At 38.6% G+C, this 26641-nt stretch overlaps 1 protein-coding gene across 13 annotated transcripts in view; it reads right to left on the bottom strand.

Moving 5' to 3' along the window:
* Positions 1-26641, bottom strand: part of ITSN2 (intersectin 2) — a 145753-nt gene that overhangs the window by 64724 nt on the left and 54388 nt on the right. For 12 of the 13 annotated variants that reach the window (XR_006200961.1, XR_006200962.1, XM_042933548.1 and 9 more), the window contains 8 exons: positions 26426-26563; positions 25893-25978; positions 24710-24972; positions 23663-23812; positions 20918-21058; positions 19835-19922; positions 15713-15852; positions 2538-2674 (listed from right to left, as the gene is read on the bottom strand). Coding sequence is in view for 11 of the 13 variants with exons in the window: in XM_042933548.1 (XP_042789482.1) it covers positions 2538-2674; positions 15713-15852; positions 19835-19922; positions 20918-21058; positions 23663-23812; positions 24710-24972; positions 25893-25978; positions 26426-26563 (1143 nt within the window). In the remaining 2 variants the exon portion in view is untranslated. Of the gene's footprint in view, positions 1-2537; positions 2675-14585; positions 14667-15712; positions 15853-19834; positions 19923-20917; positions 21059-23662; positions 23813-24709; positions 24973-25892; positions 25979-26425; positions 26564-26641 lie in introns of all 13 variants that reach the window. The other variant, XM_042933557.1, reaches the window with a different exon arrangement.

Below are 26641 nucleotides of genomic sequence, written 5' to 3'. Positions count from 1 at the left end.
CTGGAGAGGATGTGGAGAAACGGGAACCCTCCTGCTCCCTTGGTGGGAATGCAAATTGGTGCAGCCACTCTGGAAAACAGTGTGGAGGTTCCTCAAAAAATTAAAAATAGACCTACCCTATGACCCAGCAATAGCACTGCTAGGAATTTACCGAAGGGATACAGGAGTACTGATGCATAGGGGCACTTGTACCCCAATGTTTATAGCAGCACTCTCAACAATAGCCAAATTATGGAAAGAGCCTAAATGTCCATCAACTGATGAATGGATAAAGAAATTGTGGTTTATATACACAATGGAGTACTATGTGGCAACGAGAAAGAATGAAACATGGCCCTTTGTAGCAACATGGATGGAACTGGAGAGTGTGATGCTAAGTGAAATAAGCCATACAGAGAAAGACAGATACCATATGGTTTCACTCTTATGTGGATCCTGAGAAACTTAACAGAAACCCAATGGGGAGGGGAAGGAAAAAAAAAAAAAAGAGGTTAGAGTGGGAGAGAGCCAAAGCATAAGAGACTCTTAAAAACTGAGAACAAACTGAGGGTTGATGGGGGGTGGGAGGGAGGGGAGGGTGGGTGATGGGTATTGAGGAGGGTACCTTTTGGGATGAGCACTGGGTATTGTATGGAAACCAATTTGACAATAAACTTCATATATTGAAAAAAAAAAAAGAATAGAAACATCAAAAAAAAAATCAGATCTTGTTCCTGGCAAACTGTAGAATACACATTTCTTATGTATTTATATGCAACCTTATGAAATTATATATTATTATATAGCAAAGATGTATTAGTAGGGGATGTGGACAAACACCCTGGGGTCCTTTCTTAATTTCAACTACCGTTCCTTTTCCCAGTTAGTTCCTCTGTAACCTTCTCTGACGCTCTTTCACACCTAAGATGAATCTAGCCTTTATTTGAATTCCCAGAGCATTATAAACACCACTATCAGAGTATTTACCACATGTTTCCTGGGATAAAGCAGACTAAAGAGAATATAAAATTAAAATTCTGGTAAACTTTCTTATATATGTGTTAGTGGATGACAAACTGGTCCAGAGCCAAAAGATGGCACAGAAGCTGGACAAAGGGCAGAGGCCACATCTACAATGTGAAAACCTGACTATAACCAACAGCATGGGACAAGGAGGGAACCTTCCTGGGCAAATGGCCAAGAAACCAAGTTGTAGTTGTTAAGACTCAGCTCTGGACCGATTCTCCGTGTGATTCTCCTCTGATTTCTTCCCTCTTCCACTGCAGAAGGTGTGAGGAGGATGAGTGACATGAAAATGTACATTACTACTATGGTTTGTTGGCCTGAAAAAAATTGTGAGCGGTAATGAAGAGATATCAAGATACTGGCAATGGGTCAGTGGAAAATTCTGACACTGTGACTAGCTGTGTAGTTACTGCATAAGGATCAGTGGCACAGTTAAGTGGCAAATAAAAGCATTCTGAATTTGAATTTCACTGTCTCTGCTTCTATATTATTCTAGTGTCTCTTGTTGGGGGCCACAAAAGTAGGGGCCTTGGAGTTAAGAGTACCATAATGATCTGTTTAGCTGTCTCCATTTCTTATTGGAATTATGAGGAATCGAGCAGCCAGGAGTAAAACCAGAGAGTCTCCTTCATCACAGCCAACAGCAGCCACTCATTAAAAATGTGCTGGGAGTAGCTATTCTGAAGCCATTAAAAAGAGAGACCTGCCATATGGTAATGTGTTCTTCTTGCCTCCCTAGTAATATTAGCTCTTTCATGGGCATTACTCATCTACTTATCTCTGAGGCAAAGGAATGTTGGTTCATCAATATCTGTTAATTATATTGATTTCTGACACTAGAGAACTTGGGGAAGTAACTGAGGAACATATTAGAAATAAGATTCTGCAGACAGAAAAAAAAAATCATGCCAAGTCTCTAAATAAATGGTTCTGTCAAATTCCACAACTGTCCTACTTTTCCTAGCTATAAATGGAGGCAATTGATAGATATCAGCGGTACAAAGAGAAATATGTCAACATAGCATTATACACTCCATCTTATCACTCTGTAAAATTAAGTATTTGGTTTTTGTGATCTTTCAGGAAACAGTAATAGATTTACAGTGGAGAGATGGAAATGATGACTGCCAGACATTTATGCTTGGCTCTTTAGCTAGATTATTTTTATTTAATTCTCAGTTACCTATGAAGCATACATCAGTATTTCTATTTCTGAGATGGAGAAACTGGGGTTCAAAAGGTAAAGTGACTCAACCAAAGTCACCCAAATCATTAAGTGGCAGATCAAGAAGTCCAAGAAGATCAAGAAGGCCTGACTCCAAAGCCCCTATTTTTCACTAATGGAACATAAAATTGATTACTATAAACTCAGTCCCAAAAGAAGACCTGAATTTCTAAAACTGACAATCTAATTAGCATCCTAGAATAATCCTTTTATTTCCCTTAAATTTTCATAGTCAAACTAAAGATATGAGCAATAAAGTTAGAAATCTAATAGTAATACAGTATGATAAATTTATTAGTTACATTACCTTACAGCCTCATCTTCTAGTTTCTTCTTCTGTATTAGCTCTGACCTTTTTCTTTCAATTTCCTTCAACTTGTCACGTTTGATCTTATAAAGTTGTTCAAGGGCTAACTGCTGTGTATTGTAGCTTTCTCTCAGTTCCTAAGGAGAAAATGAAAATAAGTCAATATACCGTTGATTTAACTATTTTTGTCTTACGTAATAATGTGGCACTTTCATTAACAGACACAAATCCTAAAGCAAGTTAAACTAAAGTAAAAAGAGTAAAAGTTTTAGAAATCTCTGGATGATTAAAAAAAAAACTTGAAAACAAATATTTAAGCCTTGTAACTAACCACTGAGGACAAACATATGTTAAAATCACCTACTTTTGTATTAATTCATTTCTAAGGAATACAGATAAGACAATTTTATAAGCCAATTCTTTGATTTGGTACTTTATTTTCTTTCTTTTTTTTTTTTTTAATGTTTATTTATTTTTGAGACAGAGAGAGACAGAGCATGAACAGGGGAGGGTCAGAGAGAGGGAGACACAGAATCTGAAACAGGCTCCAGGCTCTGAGCTGTCAGCACAGAGCCCGACGCGGGGCTCGAACTCACAGACCGCGAGATCATGACCTGAGCCGAAGTCGGCCGCTTAACCGACTGAGCCACCCAGGCGCCCCGGTACTTTATTTTCAATAAAAAGCCAATCCATTAAAAATATGGGGAAGATATTTGCTTATTATTTGAAGAGGAATTTTGTTCAATCATATTTTTTACATATGTAGTTTAACCAAGTTACCCATAACTTTTTAACAATTAACAACCCATCAACAATTATTGAATAATTCAGTTAAAACTAAAAATGGAAAGGATGTCTGCCATGACATCCTTGACTAGAGAGAGCCAAAATAACGAAAAGTATTCCAAACAGGAATTGAAATAAACACTTGTTTATTGAGCATCTAGTTCTATGCAGTGCTGCACAGATATGCAGGGGATCAAATCGAGGGCCCTCTAACTCTCAAGGCTGCAGTCTTTGCTTTCAAAGAGCTCACTTATCTCAAAGCAGCAAAAAGTGCCAAAATGTGGGATAGAGCTCAGTGCCTTAGTGGAAACCTGTGGTTATCTGTTCAGCATTTTTCCTTATATCTTCTTCTAAAAGCACCTTTCCCAAGTACCTGCTCCAACCCTGTTTGATATGGTTGTGATGAATCTGTCAAATTCAGTGCTCCTCTCACTCCCACTGGGGTGCAGTCATTTAATTTAGGCTGAACCCATCAGAGCAACCCACCTCCCTGGCCAGAATGACTGGTCCAAAGGACATCCGATCCAAGCTGGGCCAGAATCCTCTGCTGAGATTCGGACAGACTGAAGAGGGGAGAAAGAAATCTTTCCTGCTTGAAGCTCATTAAACTGAAGCTAAACCTGGAGATGCCCCACTACAGTGTAGCCATTGGGGTAGAAATGAAATCAACACAGAAAAGAGAGAAGCAAAGACTGGAGGCAGAGAGGGAGGACTGGGGGAAGTGAATCTCCAAGTGCATTCCTGTGTCTTAGAACTGCCCCTGCCCAGGAGTGCTTCTACTGACTCAGTCAGTAGTCCTGGTACTCTGCCAGTAACTACTCTCATTATCTTAACTATTTTGAACTGACTTTCTTTTACATGGAATCTACAGAATCCTGAACAAGAGAGTACAAAAAGGCTGGAATATGGAAGAGGAAATAAAAGCACAAACCAACCCCCCCCCCCAAAAAAAAAAAAACTTAAAGTAATCAAAAGAGGTTTCATGGCAAAGGTGAGACCTTAAATAAACAGTTCAGCTGACCCTCAAACAACCGGATTTGAATTGCATGTCCACCTATACACAGATTTTTTAAAATAAATATGGCATAATACTGTAAATGTGTTTTCTCTTTATGATTTTCTCAGTAACATTTTCTTTTCTCTAGTTTAATTTTAAGAATATAGCATAATATACATATAACACAAAATCTGGGTTAATCACTGTTTCTGTTACAGGTAAGATGTCTGGTTAACAGTAGGCTATTAGTAGTTAAGTTCCGGGGAAGTCAAAAAGTTGTATGCAGATTTTCAACTATATTGGGCATTGGCGCCCAACCCATGTTGCTCAAGGGTTAACTGTGTTTGGTAGAACGTTTTGGTAAAAAATGTTTTGGGGGTATCTACACACACACACAATAACGAAACTCCAAACAAAAAATCTTCCGAAACAAAAAAATTCCAAAAACCCAAACTCAATTTCTTTCCAGAAATAAAATATTTTATAGGTGAACCCTTTTAACTTGACTGAAGTGATAGATTTGAGTACAACGTGGTGTCTGAAGACTATGTCCAAAATGTCTGAGATCAAGATGGGCAGCTTGAGCCAATAACAACACAAATACTGCATTCAGAGCAGTTTCCACAAATCTCGGCTTCTATAGTTCCCTTGGTTGTACCTTTCTCCAAATTCTAGTGAAAAGCAGAAGAATAATGGTGGTTACAGTCTATGGAGAAGCAGTTTGCTTTAGTGATAAGGACTCTGGGAGCAGAGGTCTGAATCAGGCTCTGTCAGTGATGAGCTGAGGAACCTTAGGAGAGTCACTCAGCCGTTTCCCCATTTGTAAAATGTAATTATAATACATGCCTCACAATGTTCTTGTGAGGATTAAATGGGTTAATACACACAAAGTGCTTACAAACTGTGCAGGGCACATGTTAAGTTCATAATAAGTTTAGCTATTATTATTGGCTGAGGTCCTAAAGAAGGGGAATCGGAAGTTTAAAAGGAGAGTAAAAAGGAGCCAAATTAATGTCTGATCTTATCGTTGCAAGGTTAGCCCTCCAATTTGTCCTGTAAGATACCACTCTAAGTCTTTCTTTATGAGCTCCATTCCTCCAGTGGCTGAGTTCATAAGCTTCCCTTGATCCCCAAGGCATCCAGTGCCCCTCCCTCTATCAAAGTCAGCATCTTCTGACTGTACGGTTGCCCCCTCCACTGGAGTCAGTTTCTTGACAACAGGACTGTCTTTCATCAAAGCATCCCCACCCAAGAGGGCCTGGGATAGTGTGGATATTTAATTAGTATTTACTGGATGCATGAGAATGCATAAACAATAGTCTATACATACTAATAACATCTGAAGAGCACCGTAAGTCTTGCCAGAAACTTCCTCTGCTTGACTGCAGTGATCTTAGCAATTCCTAGCACTAGACTCACTCCTCTGGATCAAGTCACCCCCTCCAGGAGGCCCTGGTTAAATATATCAGTTAACTCAGAACAAGTAAACTAATGAAGTAACTATGGACAGAACTACTGCAGTCTTAATAGAATGACAGATCTTCTTTTTCAGGTTAAGGAAGTTCTATTCCTAATTTGCTAATAAGTTTTTCATGTTTTAATCATGAATGGATATTAAATTTTACAAATGCCTTTTCTGCATCGAATGAGATATATACCATTTTTCCCCCTTTAATCTGTTTATATGGCAAACTACACATTTTTGTATGTCAAACCATCTTTGCATAACTAAGGTAAATCCAATTTTGTGGTCACTATGGATTATCCTTTTTTTTATAAATTCTGCATTCATCTTTTTAATATTGTTTAGAACTTTTATCTCTATGTTAAACTGGCCCATAGTTATGCTTTCTCATACTGTTCTTATCAGGTTTTGATATGTTTATGATAACTTCATATAAGTTGGGAATATTCCCACATTTTCTGTATTTCAGAACCGTTGTATAAGACTAGATTTACTTGTTCCTTCAGTAAAAACTCTGGGTCTGGATTCTCTTTTAGGGAAGATTTCAAACTATAGATTTAAAATATTTTATGATAGGGTGCCTGGGTGGCTCAGTGGGTTGAGCGTCTGACTTCAGCTCAGGTCATGATCTCGCGGTGTGTGAGTTCGAGCCCCGCGTTGGGCTCTGTGCTGACAGCTCAGAGCCTGGAGCCTGCTTCAGATTCTGTGTCTCCCTCTCTCTCTGCCCCTCCCCTGCTCATGCTCTGTCTCTCTCTGTCTCAAAAATAAATAAAAACATTAAAAAAAAATTTTTTTTAAATAAAATAAAATATTTTATGATGATAGAGCTACCCAGACACTTTATATTTTGAGTCAGTTTTGGCAAGTTGTAACTTCATCTATGTTTTTATATTTATGTGCAAAAATCTGTCATAATATCCTTTTCTTTTTATGTTTGCAGCATATTTAATTGTATATCCTTTGCACTCCTAATGAATAATTTTCGTTATTTCCACTTTCTTTTAAAATCGGTCTTGCCAGAGGTTTCATTTTATTAATCTTTAAAAGACTCAAACACTGGCTTTCTTGATTCTTTGTATTAAATGTCTGTCTTTTCTCTCATGAATTTCCTTCTACTTTTTTTGCTTTATTATGCTAGCCTTTTTCTAGCTTCTCAAGTTGAATGCTTAGCTTAGAAATTTTCATCTTTTTTCCTCCCAATATAACCATTTAAGGTCAAATGCTAACTATTTGGGTTGAAATTCTGCTCTTACACTTACAAGCTGTATGACTCAACTTCTGAGCCTTAATTTACTTCTGTGTGAATGTGGAGAATAATAATATCTACCTACATCACGAGGTTAAGGTAAGGATTAATAAGTTAATATAAATAAGACAGAATGGTGTCAGTCCCAGAGAAAGCCCTTCATAAAACTTGGCTAACATTAATAGATCTTCATTTATGAATTAGAAAATGGCTACTGACACCTGGTATGCCAGATGAGTAATCTGCTCATTTACACTATCCCCCTCCCTCTCCATTGCCCAGTGTTGATATCTTCCCCTGGTTAATCTACTTAGTACCCTTATAACTTGAAAACATACTTTATCTACTTTTTCATTTTTCAAACACTTGACATTTTGCCATTCTAAATTTTTCTCTGCTTTTTTATTTTGAAAACTTTCAAACATACAGGAAATTTGATTAAGTTGAAGACACTGATGCCTTCAGATACTTCATCATTAGTCTACATAACTACAAGGCCAATGCCAGTACCAAACTAAAGAAATTTAACACAGCCATAAAATGTCACTTAATACAGAGTTTATATTAAAAAATGTCCCCACTAGTGTAAATACTGTCCTCAATAATAGTTTTCTGATCCATGATCCAATCAAGGGATCGTTTCGCTGTCACGATCCTTCAGTCATGGCTCATGAAGTGCCCTTCGGTCATGGCTCTTTGGTCTCTTTAAATCTGGAAACTTGCCTCCATCTTTTGTGAGATTCACATTTTTAGAGACAATTTGGGCATGTCTAATTACTTCCTTACACCTAGATCAAATATTTTTGGCAGAAACAGTATAGACATGATGTTGTGTTTCTTTCAGTGCAACATACCAGGAGACAAAAAGTTGGTTTGCACCATTTTGGTAATGTTATACTTGACCACTTGGTTAGGATTGGTTTACTTAGTTTTGGACCCAAGTGTACCTCAACAGGGCTCAACAAAGCACTCACAAAAATGTTTAAATCCAGCATCTACTTCAATTGTTTTCATTTCTCAGAGTACTTCTTTCTTCTACCATCCTGATAGAAGTGAAAGATGTAACTCACTGAACTTTAACCACCAATACTGAATATCTCCTAAGTGACAGGAAGCAATCTTATATTCTGATTTTGCTTAAAGAAAGCATGTGATGTTCTTTCCAAAGGCCAAGACATAAAAGAGATTCAACTGACAAAATACAACTCAGCTGAATAATGTCACATAATCAGGACAAAATGTTACCAGTCATGAAAAAAAAAAAAATCATAGGGGCGCCTGGGTGGCTCAGTCAGTTAAATGTCCAACTTCAGCTCAGGTCATGATCTCACGGTTTGTGGGTTCGAGACCGGCGTCAGGCTCTGTGCTGACAGCTCAGAGCCTGAAGCCTGCTTCGCATTCTGTCTCCCTCTCTCTCTGCCCCTCCCCCGCTCACACTCTTTCTCTCAAAAATAAACATTAAAAAAATTTTTAAAAAAGAAAAAAATCATAGAATGCAAATTAGCTCCTCAAACTTAACATCCCCTAAGCCCCCTGAACATCTGTGTAGCACTTTAATGTGCTGTTACACATAACACCTACATTTGATCTCAATAGTGTTCTCGTAAAATAGATACAATGATCATCCATTTTTAAAAGATTTTTAAATTAAAAAAAAATGTTTATTTTTATTTTTCAGAGAGAGTAAGCAGGGGAGGGGCAGAGAGAGAAGGGGACAGAGGATCCAAAGCAGGCTCTGTGTTGACAGCAGAGAGAGCAATGAGGGGCTTGAACTCGCAAACCGCGAGATCATGAAGTTGGACGTTCAACCAACTGGGCCACCCAGGTGGTGACCACTTCTGAGGCTCAGATGATTAAGGGACTTGCCTAGTTTTGAACTACCTCCACCATGCCATTCACATTCCTGCACATACCAGATTCTATACTTACTTTCACTTAAACTCACTGTCAGATAAATTACTAAAATATCTTTTATTAGCTAGGAAACATTTCTAAGATTAAATGATTTAAAGGGAATTGAAACAAACAGTATTTCATGTCTGTTCTAAAGGGGGTGACTGTGATGCAAGAACATAAAAGCAGTATTCTGAATAAGAGGCAACATCAAGCGTAAGTGATGACCATTTACCAACCCAGTGTACCGATTCTCTCAGAGCTTGTTAACCAACAAGAGAGATCACCTGCCTCCATCCTGAATCGGATGAGCCATCAGTAAAATTCAATTTTAGAAGCACTGTCTACAGTAACTGAGGACTAGTCAGCAAGGCCAGAATGACAAAAGTCCCAACGGAAAGGTTTAGAATAGAGGTCTACGATAAGCCACAATTCTGGTGTTGACACTTTCTCTCCAAGGAATAGGATCTCCTCAATCATTATCCCAAGTCAGCAGTGGTGACCTTCCAATGCACTAAAAGTACTGTGGAGATTCAGGATAATCCCTACCCTGATAAGAACAATAAAAAGATTTGTATAGCACATAATAGTTCACAAAGCACTTCTGTATATATGCTATCTCATTTAATTGTCCTAAGACTGCAAAGAAGGCAGAGCACATATTGTCAGCTGTAACTGAAGAAAGCAAAATTTTGAGGTTAAATGACAGTTACACAGCTAGCAAGTGGTATGGATAGGACCAGGACTCATTTCTTCAGACTCCATGGCCACGACTGTTTTCACTGCAACTCAATGCTAAAGACAGGACAGTGCGTGAATTTCCTTAATGGAATAAGGGCCTGTCAAATATCTCACCTTTGAATCCACTGGCTGTGCTATGTGTCCTAGTGTGACTTGAGCAAAAGAGTAAAAATTACCACTGATCCTGTACATGAACATTACAGGGTCCAGAAGAACATAGTATCTTCAGAAAACAAACTTACAATTTTATGCTTCCATTTCACCACAAGTAGGCTAAAGCAGTGATCACTCCAAACACTGTCTCAAAGACCACACATTAGAACTCACTGCCTGTCTTCCTCCGACACCAGAGACCAATTCTATCTCACCTGTCAACCCACCTGGCCTTCCTTGTCATCCTTTACCACCTAAATTCTCATCTCTAGAATGCTGTTTATCTCTTGATCTGACCCAATTCCCCACCCTTTCTCTCCTCAAACCCTTGCACTGCCCAGGAACTTCCTGTTTGTGGTCAGGAAGTTCCCCAAATATCCACACATCTCTGAACGGAAACTCCCTTAGCTCTTTGCCCTTTTGGCTGATCCCTTAAGACATGCTTTTCCTCGATTTCCCTCTCAGTTTATCACCACATATTCCATTTACATCAGGGTGAAGGGAGAACTAAAGTTATTTTCCTTGCTCTTCACTGCCATTTCCAGACCATTCTCTTCACTCTTACAAACTAACGCTTTTCTGAGGCTCACACCATCTTGCAACACCCCCTCTTCTTCTTCTTTATTGTCATTTCTTGATAATCTGGTCTGATCCTCATTCATTAATCTTCACTACTCCAAGGGTTTGAAATCCACATGGACTCGATCAAAACCTCAACTCTCCCTTTTATACTCTATTTAATCCGCCATTTGCATTATTATACCTTGAATCTTGTCATCATTAGAAACAGAACTACTGATTAAATATCTCATTCTTCAAACAGAAGTTCTTATCCTTCAAGCTTTTCTTATACCTGGTGCACCCATTTCAACAGTTTTCCAACCTAAGACCTCCATTCTTGACCCCATCATTCTCTCCTTTTTCATCAGCACCCTTCCTCTCCTCATACTCCTACTTGTCCAGCCCATATTTCAGAGTTCACCTTTACTGTAATTAGTGTGTCAAGATCTGCAACTCCCTGTCCCCCTGCCTCGTTGCCACGTCTATTAAAACCTCAAACCTGGGGCGCCTGGATGGCTCAGTTGGTTAAGCTTCTGACTTCAGCTCAGGTCATGATCTCACAGTTCATGGGTTCGAGCCCTGCATTGGGCTCTGTGCTGACAGCTCAGAGCCTAGAGCCTGGAGCCTGCTTTGGATTCTGTGTCTCCCTGCTCTTTGCCCCTCTCATCCTCATGCTCTGTCTCTGTCTCTCAATAATAAATAAATGTTAAAAAAAATTCTAAAACAAACAAAACCCCTCAAACCTGTATGAACCTATGAACCTACTTCATTAGCCTTCCTTGTGCTCATCCCAAGCATACAGTTAGGTATGTTGTTTTCTTTTCTTTTTAAATTTATTATTTTTTGATGTTTATTTATTTATTTAAAAGAAAAAAATTTTTTTAACATTTATTTTTGAGAGAGAGAAAGAGCATGAACGGGGGAGGGTCAGAGAGACAGAGACACAGAATCCAAAACAGGCTCCAGGCTCTGAGCTGTCAGCACAGAGTCCGACACGGGGCTCGAACTCACGGACCACGAGATCACAACCTGAGCCGAAGTCGGACGCTTAACTGACTGAGCCACCCAGGCACCCCTTGATGTTTATTTTGGAGAGAGAGACAGCACACGAGCGGGGAAGGGGCAGAGAGAGGGAAACACAGAATCTGAAGCAGGGTCCAGGCTCCATGCTATCGGCACAGAGCCTGACATGGGGCTTAAACCCATGAACTATGAGATCATGACCTGAACTAAAGTCAGTGCTTAACTGACTGAGCCACCCATGTGCCCCAGGTATGCTGTTTTCAATTTATATTCATGACCTCCAACTTCAAACAGGCACCCAACATTGCTCAGCACATCTACTGTTTTCCTCTACTAAGTGTGCACCCCCTACCCTCACCAAGATGTCTATTCCTCACCAGGCCTACTTCTCTCTCTTGCAACTTCCTAATCTTCCATCCATTCTCACTACCAGCTAATAATCTTGCCTCATTAAATCTCCCTCATTAGAGTTCCCTCATCTTTCCATCTCAAAAATCAATAAAACTTCCTGCAGCTGCACCCATCTTCTTCTATCCAGTTGGAATTATTCCATGTCCTCAACTACCCAGGAAGATTCCTTGTAATGGTCCAACTTGCTTCTGATTTTAAGTCTTGAAGCTGTCAGCTTCCTACTCTCCACCAGCAAATTTAGCTGTATCCACACTCATCTTTTCTCCATATGCTACAGTCAAAGTCTTTTTATCTAATCCTTAAATCCAGGCTCTGGATTCTATCTCAATCTGGTTCCCTAGGACTCTATCAGTTACTACCACCTCATATCTCTCACTCAATCTCTCACTACCTTTCTCCCTTTCTCTCCTCAGTCTCCTTCAAGGTGTTTTTGTTTTTGTTTTTTCCCATTTAAAAAATAGCCTTTATTTAGCAGAAAAAATACATGGAGTCACAAGTGTTGCTGGCATCTGGGATACATGGCTCTCTGCTGTTTTTTGGTAAATTTCTTTCTACCTTTTTTCCCCATAAACTCCATATACTAACCCTAAATGCTGCATATTTTCTGAGAACATTCAAAACCATTCATTCATTCCACAAGTATTTCTTGCCACCCACTACATTTCATGTATATGATCCATGTAGGTGCTGGGAATTCAGCAATGAGATATTTGGCTTGAGCCAGGCAATCATCATTAAGACAGATATGGTGAGTTACCTAACCAGCTCTGTTTTCTCCATTTCCATTCCTCTGTCCTAACAGAAGCTATCTCTTCACCATGTAACCAACTACCTCACAGAAAGCTGATACCATCTCCAAGCGTGGTCCCAGTTATTCCCCACCTCCAAGCTTTACTGAGATATAACTGACAAATAAAAATTATACATGTTTAAGATATATAATTTGGGGCGCCTGGGTGGCTCAGTCGGTTAAGTGGCCGACTTCAGCCCAGGTCACGATCTCGCGGTCTGTGAGTTCGAGCCCCGCGTCGGGCTCTGGGCTGATGGCTCAGAGCCCGGGGCCTGCTTCCGATTCTGTGTCTCCCTCTCTCTCTGCCCCTCCCCCGTTCATGCTCTGTCTCTCTCTGTCTCAAAAATAAATAAAAGTTAAAAAAAAAAAAAAAAGATATATAATTTGATGTTTCAATATTAGTATATACTGTGAAATGATTACCATAACCAAGTTAATTAACATCCCTATGTCACATAGTTACCATTTTCTCTCCTATTTAGCAAATCTCAAGTGTACAACAGGATATTGCTAACTATAGTCACCACGCTGTACAACAGATCCCAGAACTTATCCATCTTGCATAACGGAAAGTTTGTATCCTTTGTCCTTCAAGTCTTTCTGAAACCAAAAAAAAAAAGGTTTTCCTTTGACCTCAGGCTTTCTTTGCATTCTCCTCCCAAAGCTGTTCATACTCAGCCCTTCCTCAACTCCCGTTCATTCCTGATCTGTGCAGGCCAGCTTCTGCTCACATAACTAAACTGGCAATGTAATAAGGTCTGCAAAGGTCTCACTGACAATTCAATGGATAGTTTTCAGCAATATATTAACCAACTGCTCCGCATTGCTTTGCAATGATGACTACAGTTCTCATCCCCTTTTAATTTCCTAAATTGCCTCTGATGAAAGTTATCAATAAGCAGTGAAAGGCTGGAAGGCAGGAAGCAGAAGGAAGAAAGTAAAAAAAGAGACAAGAATAATCTGCTGGCCTGTGAAGAATCAAATGCTAACTGAAATAATCAGGCTTATGTGTGTGAGTACAGTCCATAAATCATCATCAAACCTCATTTTATAGATGAAGAAACTTAGGTTGAAATTTCTATGCAACCTATAGTAGAAGTTCTAAGACCAGATATTCTGGCCATTTACGCTATAAAGAAAAAGCTGATACTATCTTTCCAACTTGCCCTACCTTTGCTTAAATAACAAATGAATTCTACTTATCATGTTCCTGTCTTCACTGTGTGTGAAGACATATACATATACATGCAACTGCCTACTGCCATCCATAGTAGAAGGGAGTAGAATGAACACTCAAAATCTAGGGTCAGCAAGTGCTAAATGCAAAGCATCTTTCTTTAAATTATATTAAAACAGGAATTCATGGAGTATTTGAAATACTCTATGTGCTACAAATGACAAGGTGAACTATTTATGTATATGACTTAAACATTTTTATCCGAAGGGCAAGCATTCTAAACATGAGGCCTGGTAACCAGACGTAACTAAGGCCACCCTGCACTACTGGTTCTTTCAGATTTTTCTTTACAGCAGCATTAGGAAGCAGCCTGGTATATACATGACATAACCTTGCTCTGTATTTCAGAAAGTATAACTTTTGTTTTAAACAATGATTTCCAGTGATATGGGTAAATGATTTAAATTCACATTCCCTTAGCTTTCTTTTTTATTGACTCAGTAATCATCCCAGCAGTTAACCCAATGCACAGGGACGTTTTAAGGGAATTTTGAGGGATTTTTGAGTGTCTTGGGCTCCTCATGAGACAGGTTACTCTGGGCAACCTTACGAATTTCTGGCATTAGACTCAAACAGGCAGTTAGACAGCAGAAGGCTATTCAAGCAAGCAGAAAGAAAAAAGGTCTACATTGTGTATGTTATTTCAAACAAAGATACTCAGATAAATGCAAAGAATAGTCCAGTTTTTAAGAAAAGAAAACAGTAAAGTAACTCAAAGAAAAGGAGCTAGATATTAGAAAATAACCTTAAGTAAGAGGAAGAGGTTGTTGAGACAGCTTAGCAGAGACAAAAGGCACTGCAGAACAGAGTCATCCATATTCCCACACTGTAAGATAAGGCAGATAAAAAGCCAATTAAACTATGTACAGATTAAAAAAAAATAATGTAGGGAAGATAACTTTGCTGGCTTGTCTGTCCATCAATGACAAATTACTTGGTTTTCTTTAAATTATTTTCTACAAAATATACGCTTGTGTAAAATGTACTATCAACATTATTTGCCTAAAATTTCCCCTCCTTAACTGAAGCCAGCGTGGTCTCTTTTCTTTATAATATTCACTCTATAGTTGGTGTACTATTACTCTGAATAAGTCAGCAAAAGTCACGTGAAGAGGTGGATGGCTGCCTGAAAAACATGGAATACTTTAGGCTCCGAAAACTTTACATTCAGTTAGCAAAGAAATCACTGAGACTATTCCCAAATTCGAACGCTGGCCCGTCAGCATTCTAAAAACCTAGAAGGTTTTTACCTTTTAATACAGCTTTCATAGCTATGGCTTCATCATACCGCTAACACTGCAAAGAATGGTAAGCATACAGTAGGTACTCTGGGCATCTGCTCTGCCACTACGGCAAATAATGAATCGTGAACTTACTTTTCATGCAAAGTTCAGAGTGCCAGGTTATGCTTTGGATTTCACTGATTATTGCATTACTTCACAAAGGTTAATTAAATCATAACAAAGAAACAAAAAAAAAAAAAATCTAGTGTGTTATAAAAGCCTCTATCACCAGAATGAGTTTCAATTTTCCGTATCTACCATCTTAGAATTTTGCCTAAGATCATGTTGGCTGAGATCAGTTTTCTAATACTGATAAAGGCAACTATCCTTAAAAATGTATAGATAGCAATAAAAATAGTCAAGAACTGGAAACTATGATAAATGATAGGTTTCACTACATAACAGTATTTATAATATCTACAGAGAACATTAAAAGCAATCTTGTAATCTGGTATCGCTCAAATTATAAGATAAATTACGGGAATACATTACATATAACAATAATAGCTTTAGTTACTTATTCCACTAAATCAAAAAGAGGAAGGTAAGAAGGCAGTAACTACAAATGAATATAACAGAAAATAAATACCTTTAATTGATTGTTAAATGAATCCATTTCAGATAGCTTAGATGCAGTTTCTTTTTCAAGAGCATCTAATTGTTCTTTAAGTCTTTGGCATAATTCTTCCTTTTCCAATGATTTTTTATGAAGCAAACCAATCCCTAAATCTGAAATATAAACATCAGGTAGTTTACATTTGGTAAAATTTCTTATGTCGCTATTGGTAAGTGACTTATACTGTCACAATGTATCTAAGCCAAACCCTTATGCTGTATACCTTAAACTTATTCAGTGATGTATGCCAATTACTTCTCAGTAACACTGGATAAAAAAAGACATACAATTTCTCCATGGTAGTCTACATTATGGCTGTTTCACAATTTATATAACTATTCCCTTTTGATTGGCATTAGGTTGTTTCTAATTTTCTACTATCTACATAAAAATGCTGCAATAACTATCCTTACACATGCATTTTAAAGTACTCATGGAAGTATTTTATATGGCTAAGAGGTGAAAGAATTGCCACGTAAAAAGACTTGAACACTTCAAATTTGAGAGAAACTGCCAAACTATACTTGTACAAAGGGGCACCAACACAAAATGACACCCAAGTACCTGCTTCTGCATACCCTCATCAATAATGGATAGTCCCAATCTTTTTTCATTTTCTCTAACTGGCAAAAAAATGAAACCTCACTGTTATTTTAATTTGTATTTTCTTGGTAACAACTAAAATCAAATCAACACCTGTTTATAGGCTTATTGGCCACTCTCTTGAATTGCCTCACCTCATCCACTGCCTTTTTTCTTCCCATTGGGCTGTCTTAATTTGTGATTTGCAGAAGCTCCAAATTCTTGTTGTACTATATGTATTTCAAATGTTTTACTATTTATGATGTCTTTCATCATGAAAAAGCTCACTTTTATGTCCTAAAATCTGTAAATATTTTGCTTCATAGCTCTAGGTATTATTTGAAGAAACTTTCCTGACACCAAGATCATACAAATGTTTTCCTTTGTTTTTGTAACATATTTTCTAGAGTCGCTTTTTATATTTACCCTCTTATTTTACCTAGAATTTATTTCTGTATATACAGTGAGGTAAAGAGCCGCCCCCCTCTTTCGGATAGGCAAGTGCCCCCAGACCACTAACTGAAGTGATGGTGATTACTGACAGCCCGTGCTTTCCCCACTGGTGTTAAATGTCAACTTTATCATATCCTAAACGGTCAGATACATACAGACCTGTTTTTAGACCCTCTATTCAGTTCCATTATTCTATGTCTTCTTTCTGATCAATAATACACTACTTTAGGGACTAGAGCTTTCCTAACTTATGTTTTGATACCTAGTAGAGCTAATGTTTTCCCCGCATCAATGTTACTCTTTTTCAAGTCTTGCCTAATCCTGCATATTTTCTCTTCTGGGTTAATCTGTGAATTATCTTGCCAGGTTTCAATTAAACCTCAATGGAACTGAATGTATGGACAAAGTAGTAGAAAACTGACATCTTTACAACACTGAGCTAGATCATTCAGGAATATAACACGCACATACTTATCCAGGAATCTTTTATATCAGTAAAATTTTACAGCTGTAGATTTCTTTATTCATAATAATGAGAATGCTAATGTAAATGAGATTTGTTCATAACATTTTCTAATTAAATACTTTTGATACAGTGTAAAGTTACTGATTTTTATAGGCTCACTTTTTATCCAGACACCTTGCTAAGTTCTCTTATCATTCTCTAGTGCTTTTCCAATATTTCAACAAATATTTTATCATTAAATTACACATCTGCTATGTACAAGGCCCTGCACTATGTGCAATAGCAGGTAAAAAAGAAGGATAAGTAAGGCATGGGTCCTATCCTCAAGTAGTTCAGAATCTAGTTGAGTTCGGAGACAAGCAATGTGGAAAAAATAAGTTAGTATACATTCCTAGTACTCTTCAAAATAAGCATCAATAGTAACAGATGTTTTAATACTGAATTCGAATATATCATATCTATGAACACCTTGTTAGGCAACTGAAAATCAAGACAGACAATGTGGTGGCACAGTGGGCTTTAGACTTAGACAAGAATTTGAGAACCATTACTCCACCATCTTGGGCTACTTAATCTTTCTGAGCCTCAGTTTTGCTAAGCTGCACAAAGGGAATAACAATAACTACTTCACAGGGCTGTTGCAAAGATTAAGAGAAATAATGCATGAAAATTGCCTAGCATGGTGCTGGGCCTATGGTTGGTAATCTTAAATGGCAACAGAGATGGAGAGAGGAATCTAAGGGATACAGGGTACTTTGCAAATTCCAAACAAAAGCTTCCTATTTTAACTGGATAACTATAAAAAAAATTTTTTTTAATGTTTATCTATTTTTGAGACAATGTGAGAGACAGAGTGTGAGCAGGGGAAGGGCACACAGAGGGAGACACAGAATCTGAAGCGGGCTCCAGGCTCTAAGCTGTCAGCACAGAGCCCGATGCGGGGCTTGAACTCACGAACCGTGGGATCATGACCTGAGCCAATGTTGGACACTTAACGGACTGAGCCACTCAGGCACCCCTGAACTGGATAACTATAATAACAGCTGAACTGGATCACATTCTACAGAGAAAGAGTAGCTCTACCAGGTCCCCAATAAGATATATTCCACATTCCATTCACAATCCAAATACTAAAACAATGAGAGTTGATGCTATCCTTTCTGTGACTGTACAGATCAGGAGGGCTGGCTCACCTTGCCCCTGGAATGCCTGTGGAGGGGTGAGGTGGGGATTGATATATTCTGAGCAGCCAAGAAAATACTTATGTGTAAGAAGACAGTCTGAGAAGAGACATGGAGAGACTATTTCAGTGGAAGGTGGGGGACATAGTAGGAAGAGTTCACAACAGTAAAATTCTCTATTCCTGGTGTTTCTTCCGTGCAAAGGGCCCTTCACTAAGAGAACATTCTCAGCTTCTTTCCACCCCTTCAGTCACGGCTGAGCTCAAGATAAGGACTTGGGCATACACAGCCTAGACCCTTCCAGTCCTTTGTGTTCTTTTTCTTTTTTTAATGTTTATTTACTTTTGGCAGGGGGAAGACAGAGGGGGACAGAGGATCTGAAGCAGGCTCTGTGGCTCGAACTCATGAACTGTGCGATCATGAGCTGAGCCAAAACCAAGAGTCAAACGCTTAACCGAATGAGCCATCCAGATGCCCGCACCCTTGTATTCTTGAGACTGAACTGCCCACAGGAAGCTTGTTCTACTTGGTTTTACAGGTGTATCTGTCACACTGACAAATAAGCCAGGCTGTCCAATATGAGCTTTACCAAAAATGAGGTGATATTTTGGTCTCTCATATGTCTTGCTCTTTTGCCTCACTTGGGCAAAGATGAGGGATGCTATTTATTGGACTTCTTAAAGAGTCAAAAGTATAATAATCCTGGAATGGAAAGGCTGACAGATACTCAAAGGGAGACATTTAGAATACTTCAGTTAGTTCTAACACGGTACTTGCAGATTTACTTTTCTTTAATAAACCTTTCTTCTGCTATGTTGTTATTGGCATGCTATCTGACATAGAGGTCTTTTCTTCAATATTCTGGTTGAGACTTGGATCAAGAAAAATGTTACTTTCCCACAAAGTATCTTGGAATATTTTGTTCCAAAAATGGCAGGGCCAAGTTGGTAAAATTCTTTCTATGAATTCTTTCTATGGATCTATTAAGGCCATCATTGCTGTAGACTATCACCCAGAATCTCACAGCTTTGCTCCCATGGCAAAATCTCCTCCCGAATAGTTCTTTACAATGAGGGTAGGATTTTGCCAAAATGCATACAGTCTTGGGTTAGAGCCAAACCCAGATCTTATTTAATTATAGTCTAACATTTTATTTGATATTTATTTGAAACATATAAATAAAATGTTATCAAGATAGGAAGGCATACCACAATGATTACTTATTTCATTTTTATTTACTTTTTATTGGTAAAAATGCTCTAACATCTGTGATATTTTTTTCACATAATTTTGAAAATGTTAACTGTACAAAAAATGTTATTTATAACAAAATAATGCTATTTTCACAAGAATATGACTGGCACCTTCACGCAGAGAAGAATGGAAGACGCAAAACAAACCTTAGAGACTTACCAGGTGTGTTACCAAGCTGCATGTTCTTAATTCTTTCATTTAATAATTGCTTCTCCGGTACCAAATAGATAAGTTTATTTTGATAATCCTTATAAAAAGAAAAAGTAGTGCCTGGTTAAAACTCTGTCACGTTGTCTGAAAATTTTTTGGAAACTTAAAAACATGACTTAGTCACTCTTAAAACTTAGTATAGGAATAATACGTAGCTGTAAAATACTGCTTATACTTTATGAATAAACTAGAATGGAATTATGTGTGACTTAAAATACAAGTATTTGAACATGAATTCCCATTTATGAATGACTGGCTGGAAAGAAAAGGGGGTGAGGAATGGGGTGTGTCTGAAAGTCTTACAGTTTTCAGCATACTGATGGATGACAGCAGGTACAAGCTAAGAGGTGCCTTTGGTATCTGCACTGAATGGTATCTGTAAGCAGGTCATGACACCCCAGAATGAATATCAAAGAGAAACTGATAACTCAGGAATAACTAGGGAAGCAGGTTCAAATTAGACAGGAAATGTTATGTGGCCTGTCTGTACCTGCTGTGACACAGGAAGAAGACTCTGTTAATTAACTGCGAGTCCATACAGAAACAGTAACTTTGGTAAGAGGACTCTAAAGATTCAGAATGCTTCCAGAGTCCCCATAATAACTGAACTAGACCCTACTGCACAAGTAAAGAAGAGATTACCAGGTCCCTGAGGGACACACACATTTAACACTCTCACCACAACTCTGAAAAGAAAAATGTTAGGTCAAAATTTCCTAAAAGAGTACCAACAATCTTAGTTTAACATGTAGGTATATCTACACATTTATTAAAGACTTAAAACTCAAAGTGATAAACATCCATTTATGTACAAATATTAAGTAGAATTTAACCAGAGGTCTAGTAGAGTTTTCGGGGGCATGTGAGCTTCTTGATATAATATACAAGATGGTATATACTTATATCCTTCTAGAAATGAAGTCTATCAGAGACTCAGAAAGGTTCGTCACCCTTAAAGCGAAAACTATTCTATCAGGAAGAATTATTAATGACTGCTCATATTTATGGACAATTCAGCAGCAAAGGACTAACCTGAAGTTCTTGTTGGAGTTGCTTGATTTCCATAATTTCCAGGTCACACTGTTTATCTAGAACTTCCAGCTCAGTCTTTTGAGTTTGTTTTCGGAGTCGGACATCTTGAAGTCTGCCTGAGATCTGCTGGTGTTTGCCATTCTATAGGAAGAGCATATAAATACACAGCAACATAAGATGCTAATAGGAAATGTTCCTGTCAGGAGAATCATATCCTGATTTAAACTTTTAAATGTCATTTATCATTTATACTCAGTCTAGATAAATGTCTAAAACTAAATGGGGAATGCCTGCCTGGATGGCTCAGCCAGTAGAGCATGCAACTCTTGATCTCAGGGTCGTAAGTTTGAGGGTGACTTTGGGCGTGGAGCCTACCAAAAAAAACCCCCCCAAAAACCCTACAAAAACAAAGGAAGTCGAATGTGTTCTAGAGTTGTATCTGTTAACTACAAAGTTGTTAGCAGAAAACATACCATTCTCAGAGCATAAGAAGGGCCCATATGTTAAGATGAGCAAGCACAAACAGAACACACTGAATTTTTTCTGAATTCAGGATTTAGGCATTAATTCATATTAAAATAGAGACAATTTCAAAGAATAATGAGAAATAAACATCTACATGTGACTTTTAGCATTACCTTCTCTGCGCTTCTATTTCTACCCTCCACACTGCCATCTAATTTCCTCCAATTAAACAGGGTCCAGCAGGGCCTTTTGGGCCACAATTTTCTTCTCCCATACCAAATATTCCTTTTCTCTTCTTCTGAGAAGTATGGGGGAAAAAAGCAACAACAGCAGAGATTCTCAATGGAGGCTAGAGAGAAGGGTGAGGTATTATGGGCTGAAGTGTATCCCTCCAAAAAGTTATGCTGAAGTCCTAATCCCCAGGACCTCAAAATGTGATTGTATTTGGACACAGGGTCTTTAAAGAGATCATAAGGTTAAATGAGGTCATATATAAATGGGCCCTAAAATAATCTGACTTATGAGGCTAGAAAATGTGGACACGAAACAGACACCAGAGATGCGCAGGCAGAGGAAAGGCCATGTGAGGACACAGCAAGAAGGCAGCCATCTTCAAGCGACGGAGAAAGGTCTCAGAAGTAACCAAACCTGCTGACATCTTGATCTTGGACTTCTGCTTCCAGAACTGTGAGAAAATTAATTTGTGCTGTTTAAGCCACCCAGTCTGTGGTATTTGTTATGGCAGCCCTAGCAAACTAATACAGTAAAGGGAGGATGAGAAATAAGGCTTAAAAAAATCACTCATAAAGTTTTTACTGGGAAGTATGCTTCATATTTGAGAAATACACGCTAAAAGGAATAGGAATAGGTTGTGTCTACCCTGGATTTCATGTTACTTATCTTCAGCATGTGTTAAGTATAGGCTCTGGGCCTTCCAGACTCTGCACATTAATCTATGCTACTTCTTGGTATGTAATCCAAGTTCTTGGGGGGAAAAAAACCATCAATCTTAGGATTCTTTCCCACTATATACTAAAAAAGAATTTTTTTTAATATTTATTTTTGACAGAGAGAAACACAGGGTAGGAGTGGGGGAAGGGCAGAGAGAGAGGGAGACACAGAATCCAAAGCAGGCTCCAGGCTCTGAGCTGTCAGCACAGAGCCCGATGCAGGGCTTGAACCCATGAACCATGAGATCATGACCTGAGCCAAAGTCGGACGCTTAACCGACTGAGCCACCCAGGCACCCCTGGCTCCCATTATATTTTTAAAGAAAAATATAGAGTCAAAATAATGGTTGAGACAGATACCCAAGTAGCTACACAAAGAAGTTAATGTTTTTTAGGACAGTTTTGTAGTACTATGGCAGGATCAATAATTGTGATATACTTTCCTATCCATTTGAAGTACCTTTATGATTACAAATATTGCTATTTTTAAAAATTTTAATTTCAAGTCATCAACCAAATAAAATGTGAGACTCCAACTAAACGAGATCTATACTTGGCTCTATAACAAGGCTACACAACCATTTTTGCAAAATCCTATTATACCATCAGGTCAGGCTTATGGATTCTAGGGTTGTAGTAGAAAAGTATACTTTCCCAACACCCTTTATACCTTCCTACCTTTCATTTGCAACAAAGTCTTTTAAACAACTTGGCCCTCTGATATCTGATGTGTAAACATTGGTAAGCATAGTGGTAAGAACCACACAGTCCTACGGAACTGGAAGGAATCCTGAGATCATTTAGATCAGGAATTTCAAATCATTTTTGTCTTTTTAAAAAGCAGAACCCTTTTTCCAAGCAAATCTCAGATAAAGCTCCAATAAAAGCAAAGCAGGTAAGTGTGGAGCTTCTCTGCTGTGAACGGTGGGAAGCACTGGGGAGTGCCTTAGCCTCCCCTCTCCCACTGCTGGTTACCCCACTGGAGTGGGGTCTTCCAGACAGCAATTTGGAAAATGAAAATTACTGAACTAGTGCAGCCTTTTGTTTTATAAAAGGGGAAAGTGAAGCACAGAGAAGGGAAAGGTCTTGCCCAGGAATGCGTGGTTTGTCAGCTTCTGAACTGAGACCACAATGTAACTCCCAGCATTCTGAGTCACTATCCTGTTTCAGTACACTATACCATCCAGACTGTTAAGCACACATGAAAACGTGACGATATAATCACATGAACACCTAATATATTCATGAGGTAGGTTTAAAAAACAATGACGTTTTTCAACAAGTAACTCTAGCATCATTCAGGGAAATTTCACTTAAACTTTAGCCATACCAGTGCTTCCAACTCGAGATGAAGACTCTTCTTTTTAGAGTTTAACCTGACAATTTCTTCCTGTTCTCTATTCCTTTGATTGAGAAGCTCCTGGCGACGAATCCTCTCCCATTCTAAACGACGTTGTCTTTCAAGTTCCTGTTTTGCTGCCTGAAAATAATGACTTAAGTTTGACTTTTAAATTAACAATTTTTCATCATTCAAAAACTGCTGGGATGACAAAGATAAAGGCGAGGCAGCGTTTAGCACTTAGTGGGCTTCAGGGCCTAAGGGTACCTGGGCAAACCCAGTTTTACCAGTGGGTCTAACCTATAGACTTCCACAAAAGCAACATCACCCATCAGACTTTTTGATTTGTTTCCTGGGACCATCTCTTTGTTTCTAGTTACTTTTCGTTTAAACCAAAGGACAATTTCATAAACATAAACGTTAATAGCAATAATCACACCTGTAGTCTGGTATCAGGGAAGAAAGACCCTTCTACTGATATTACTTCAGTATCTCTATGATTTACTGTGCTCCATCCTAAGCCCTTTGAAACAAAGCCAGTCCTCTTAGGGATGCCACACGACACCATTTATCCCAAGGACCTGCGCAAGCCCACCCTCGTGCTTCTCCTCCATACCTTCAAACTCCCCAGTCTCAGCCTTCTGCTGCACCAGTTCTGTGGCCTCTCACTCTGGATCCTAAGCTTACTTTTGTTCAGTGACCTGCCTGGACAGACCCCTTCCTCTGGCTCACTAACCTCAGCTCCTCACTCAACTCAGCTTTGCAATCAATCCTTCTTTGAGTTGCAAATCCTTCTTGACCTACAGAAATATCACCTTTTCTACCAGTTACTGGCCCTGAAAACTCTTTACAAGCAAGGGCCCTCTTCCAGTCCACAAGGGAAGGAAGGTTCAGAATTGGAGAACAGGTAAGAATGAATGAGGCAGAGAAAAAGGCACAACAAAAACAGCCATTTTTTTTTTTTTTTAAATCAAGTAAGATGTATCCATTTATCAAATATAATCATTTTCTTAGGCAATAAAATAACTTAAAAATAACCTCTCGTCTTTCTATCTCTTTTCTCCTTTCTTCCTCCCGCTGTCTCTCCAATTCCCTCTGCTTCTCCAAGCGTTTTTCTAATTCAAGTTGTTTCTTCCATTCTTGCTCCTGTAATTCTCTCTGTTTTCGCTCCCACTCTTCCTTTTCTTTCTGGGCTTTTCGCTCTGCCTCCCTCTGCTGCTGCTCCATCAGGGCTTGGCGCCGCTTCTCCAGTTCCACGTTCCCTCGCTCGTAGTTGGCCTTCCGCTTGTCCTCGAAAGTAACTAAATAAGGTAGACAGTAAACACTCTCACATGAAGAGCCCAACAATGTGGACTCCAATTTCAACACACTCTTGCCTCGTGATCATCTGAGTGCTGTTACTCTGTGGATACTTCTCTTAAGGATAATTTTACCTCAAATATAAATAATAAAATATTTACTTTTGTCTAAGAGTATTCATTTTTGGAAAACAAATTTCTAGGTATGAATTCATCTGAGAGAGAAAAAATAATTTTACTATTCTTGCCAATAAAACCATTTTCCAACTTTTTTCTTAGCATTTTCTTCAAGGACAAAGCTAGATGGCTATATATTTATTTGATATATTTCACTATATTTTTAATACTTTAGAACATCTACATATATACTTCTTCAACCAATATTTAAACTGTTCTTTACAGCTTAAGATTTTATCACATCACCTGCTACAGTGATTTTTCCTAAAGTGAGAGAAACATTTTAACTAGGATATCAAATACACAAACTCTTGCCAAATGTGCATACTTTCTTCCTAAATACACTTCTTCTCATTTTTGACTATCTTAATTTTTTGCTTCAAAATCCAACCCATTCATCAAATAGTTTTCTCTTATGGTATATAAAATATTAAGAATGTAAAAATTCTAGAGGCGCCTGGGTGGCTTAGTCAGTTGGGTGTCCGACTTCGGCTCAGATCATGACCTCGCGGTTCCTGAGTTGGAGTCCCGTGTTGGGCTCTGTGCTGACAGCTCAGAGCCTGGAGCCTGCTTCTGATTCTGTGTCTCCCCCTCTCTCTGCCCCTCCCCTGTGCTTGCTCTCTCTCAAAATAAATAAACATTTAAAGACAGAGAAAGAATGCAAAAATTCTAGATACTCATTTACATCTCAAGGTAAAATTTAAGAGAACCCACTATAAATATACAACTTAGACACTCGATGTTACCTGGTAATTTTTTCTGAGGTTCCTCTTCTTGAATTTTCTGATATGAAGGCAGAGTTCCATTAATGGAATCAATTTGCTTTCCTCCTCTAAGAAAAGCAAACAAACATATTTAGCAGTCTGGGAACTCTAGACCAGACTATACATACAGTTATACTACCAAATGACTAGAGCCATTTAACATTCAGAATACAGCATCAGAGACATTAAGAGTGCAATATGGTCTGTAGTAACCATGTACAGCAGGATACGGACTGAGAAAGAGAGAGAGATCTGGATTCCCACCACAGTTCAGCTGACTGCAGTCGGTGAGCAAGTTTTGTTTTTAATCTCTTTAAGTCATCAGTTTCCTTATCTATAGTATGGTGGAAACACACCTACTTGTACTCCTTCCTGGCATAACTCATTAAATATCAAAATCAAATGGCAGTGTAAATGTTTAACTTCCTCCTAAACTAGAGCAGAGGCCTCAGGAAATCGCTATGTAGTAATCATGTCTGTCCCCAGACATGCCTCTTCCCTCCAGAGGCGCCCACCTGAAAGATGGAGGGACAAGTTCAGGAGGCAACGTCAGTGGCAAGGGCTGTCCAGCTTTGGCCATGTCAGTGAGATGCATCGCAAGGATGAACTCTTCGGCTTTCAGCTGTCCGTCGCCATCAATGTCAGCCAGGGTCCTAAAGCAAATGTGAATGTTCCCAGCTTAGAAACAAAGTCTATTTAAAGTATTTTCAAAAGAGTTCAATATTCTATTT

Source organism: Panthera leo, chromosome A3 (genome assembly GCF_018350215.1).
Source record: "Panthera leo isolate Ple1 chromosome A3, P.leo_Ple1_pat1.1, whole genome shotgun sequence".
Lineage (NCBI taxonomy): Eukaryota > Metazoa > Chordata > Mammalia > Carnivora > Felidae > Panthera > Panthera leo.
Note: the sequence above shows the minus strand (reverse complement) of the source record. Positions and strands in the feature narration are given on the sequence as shown.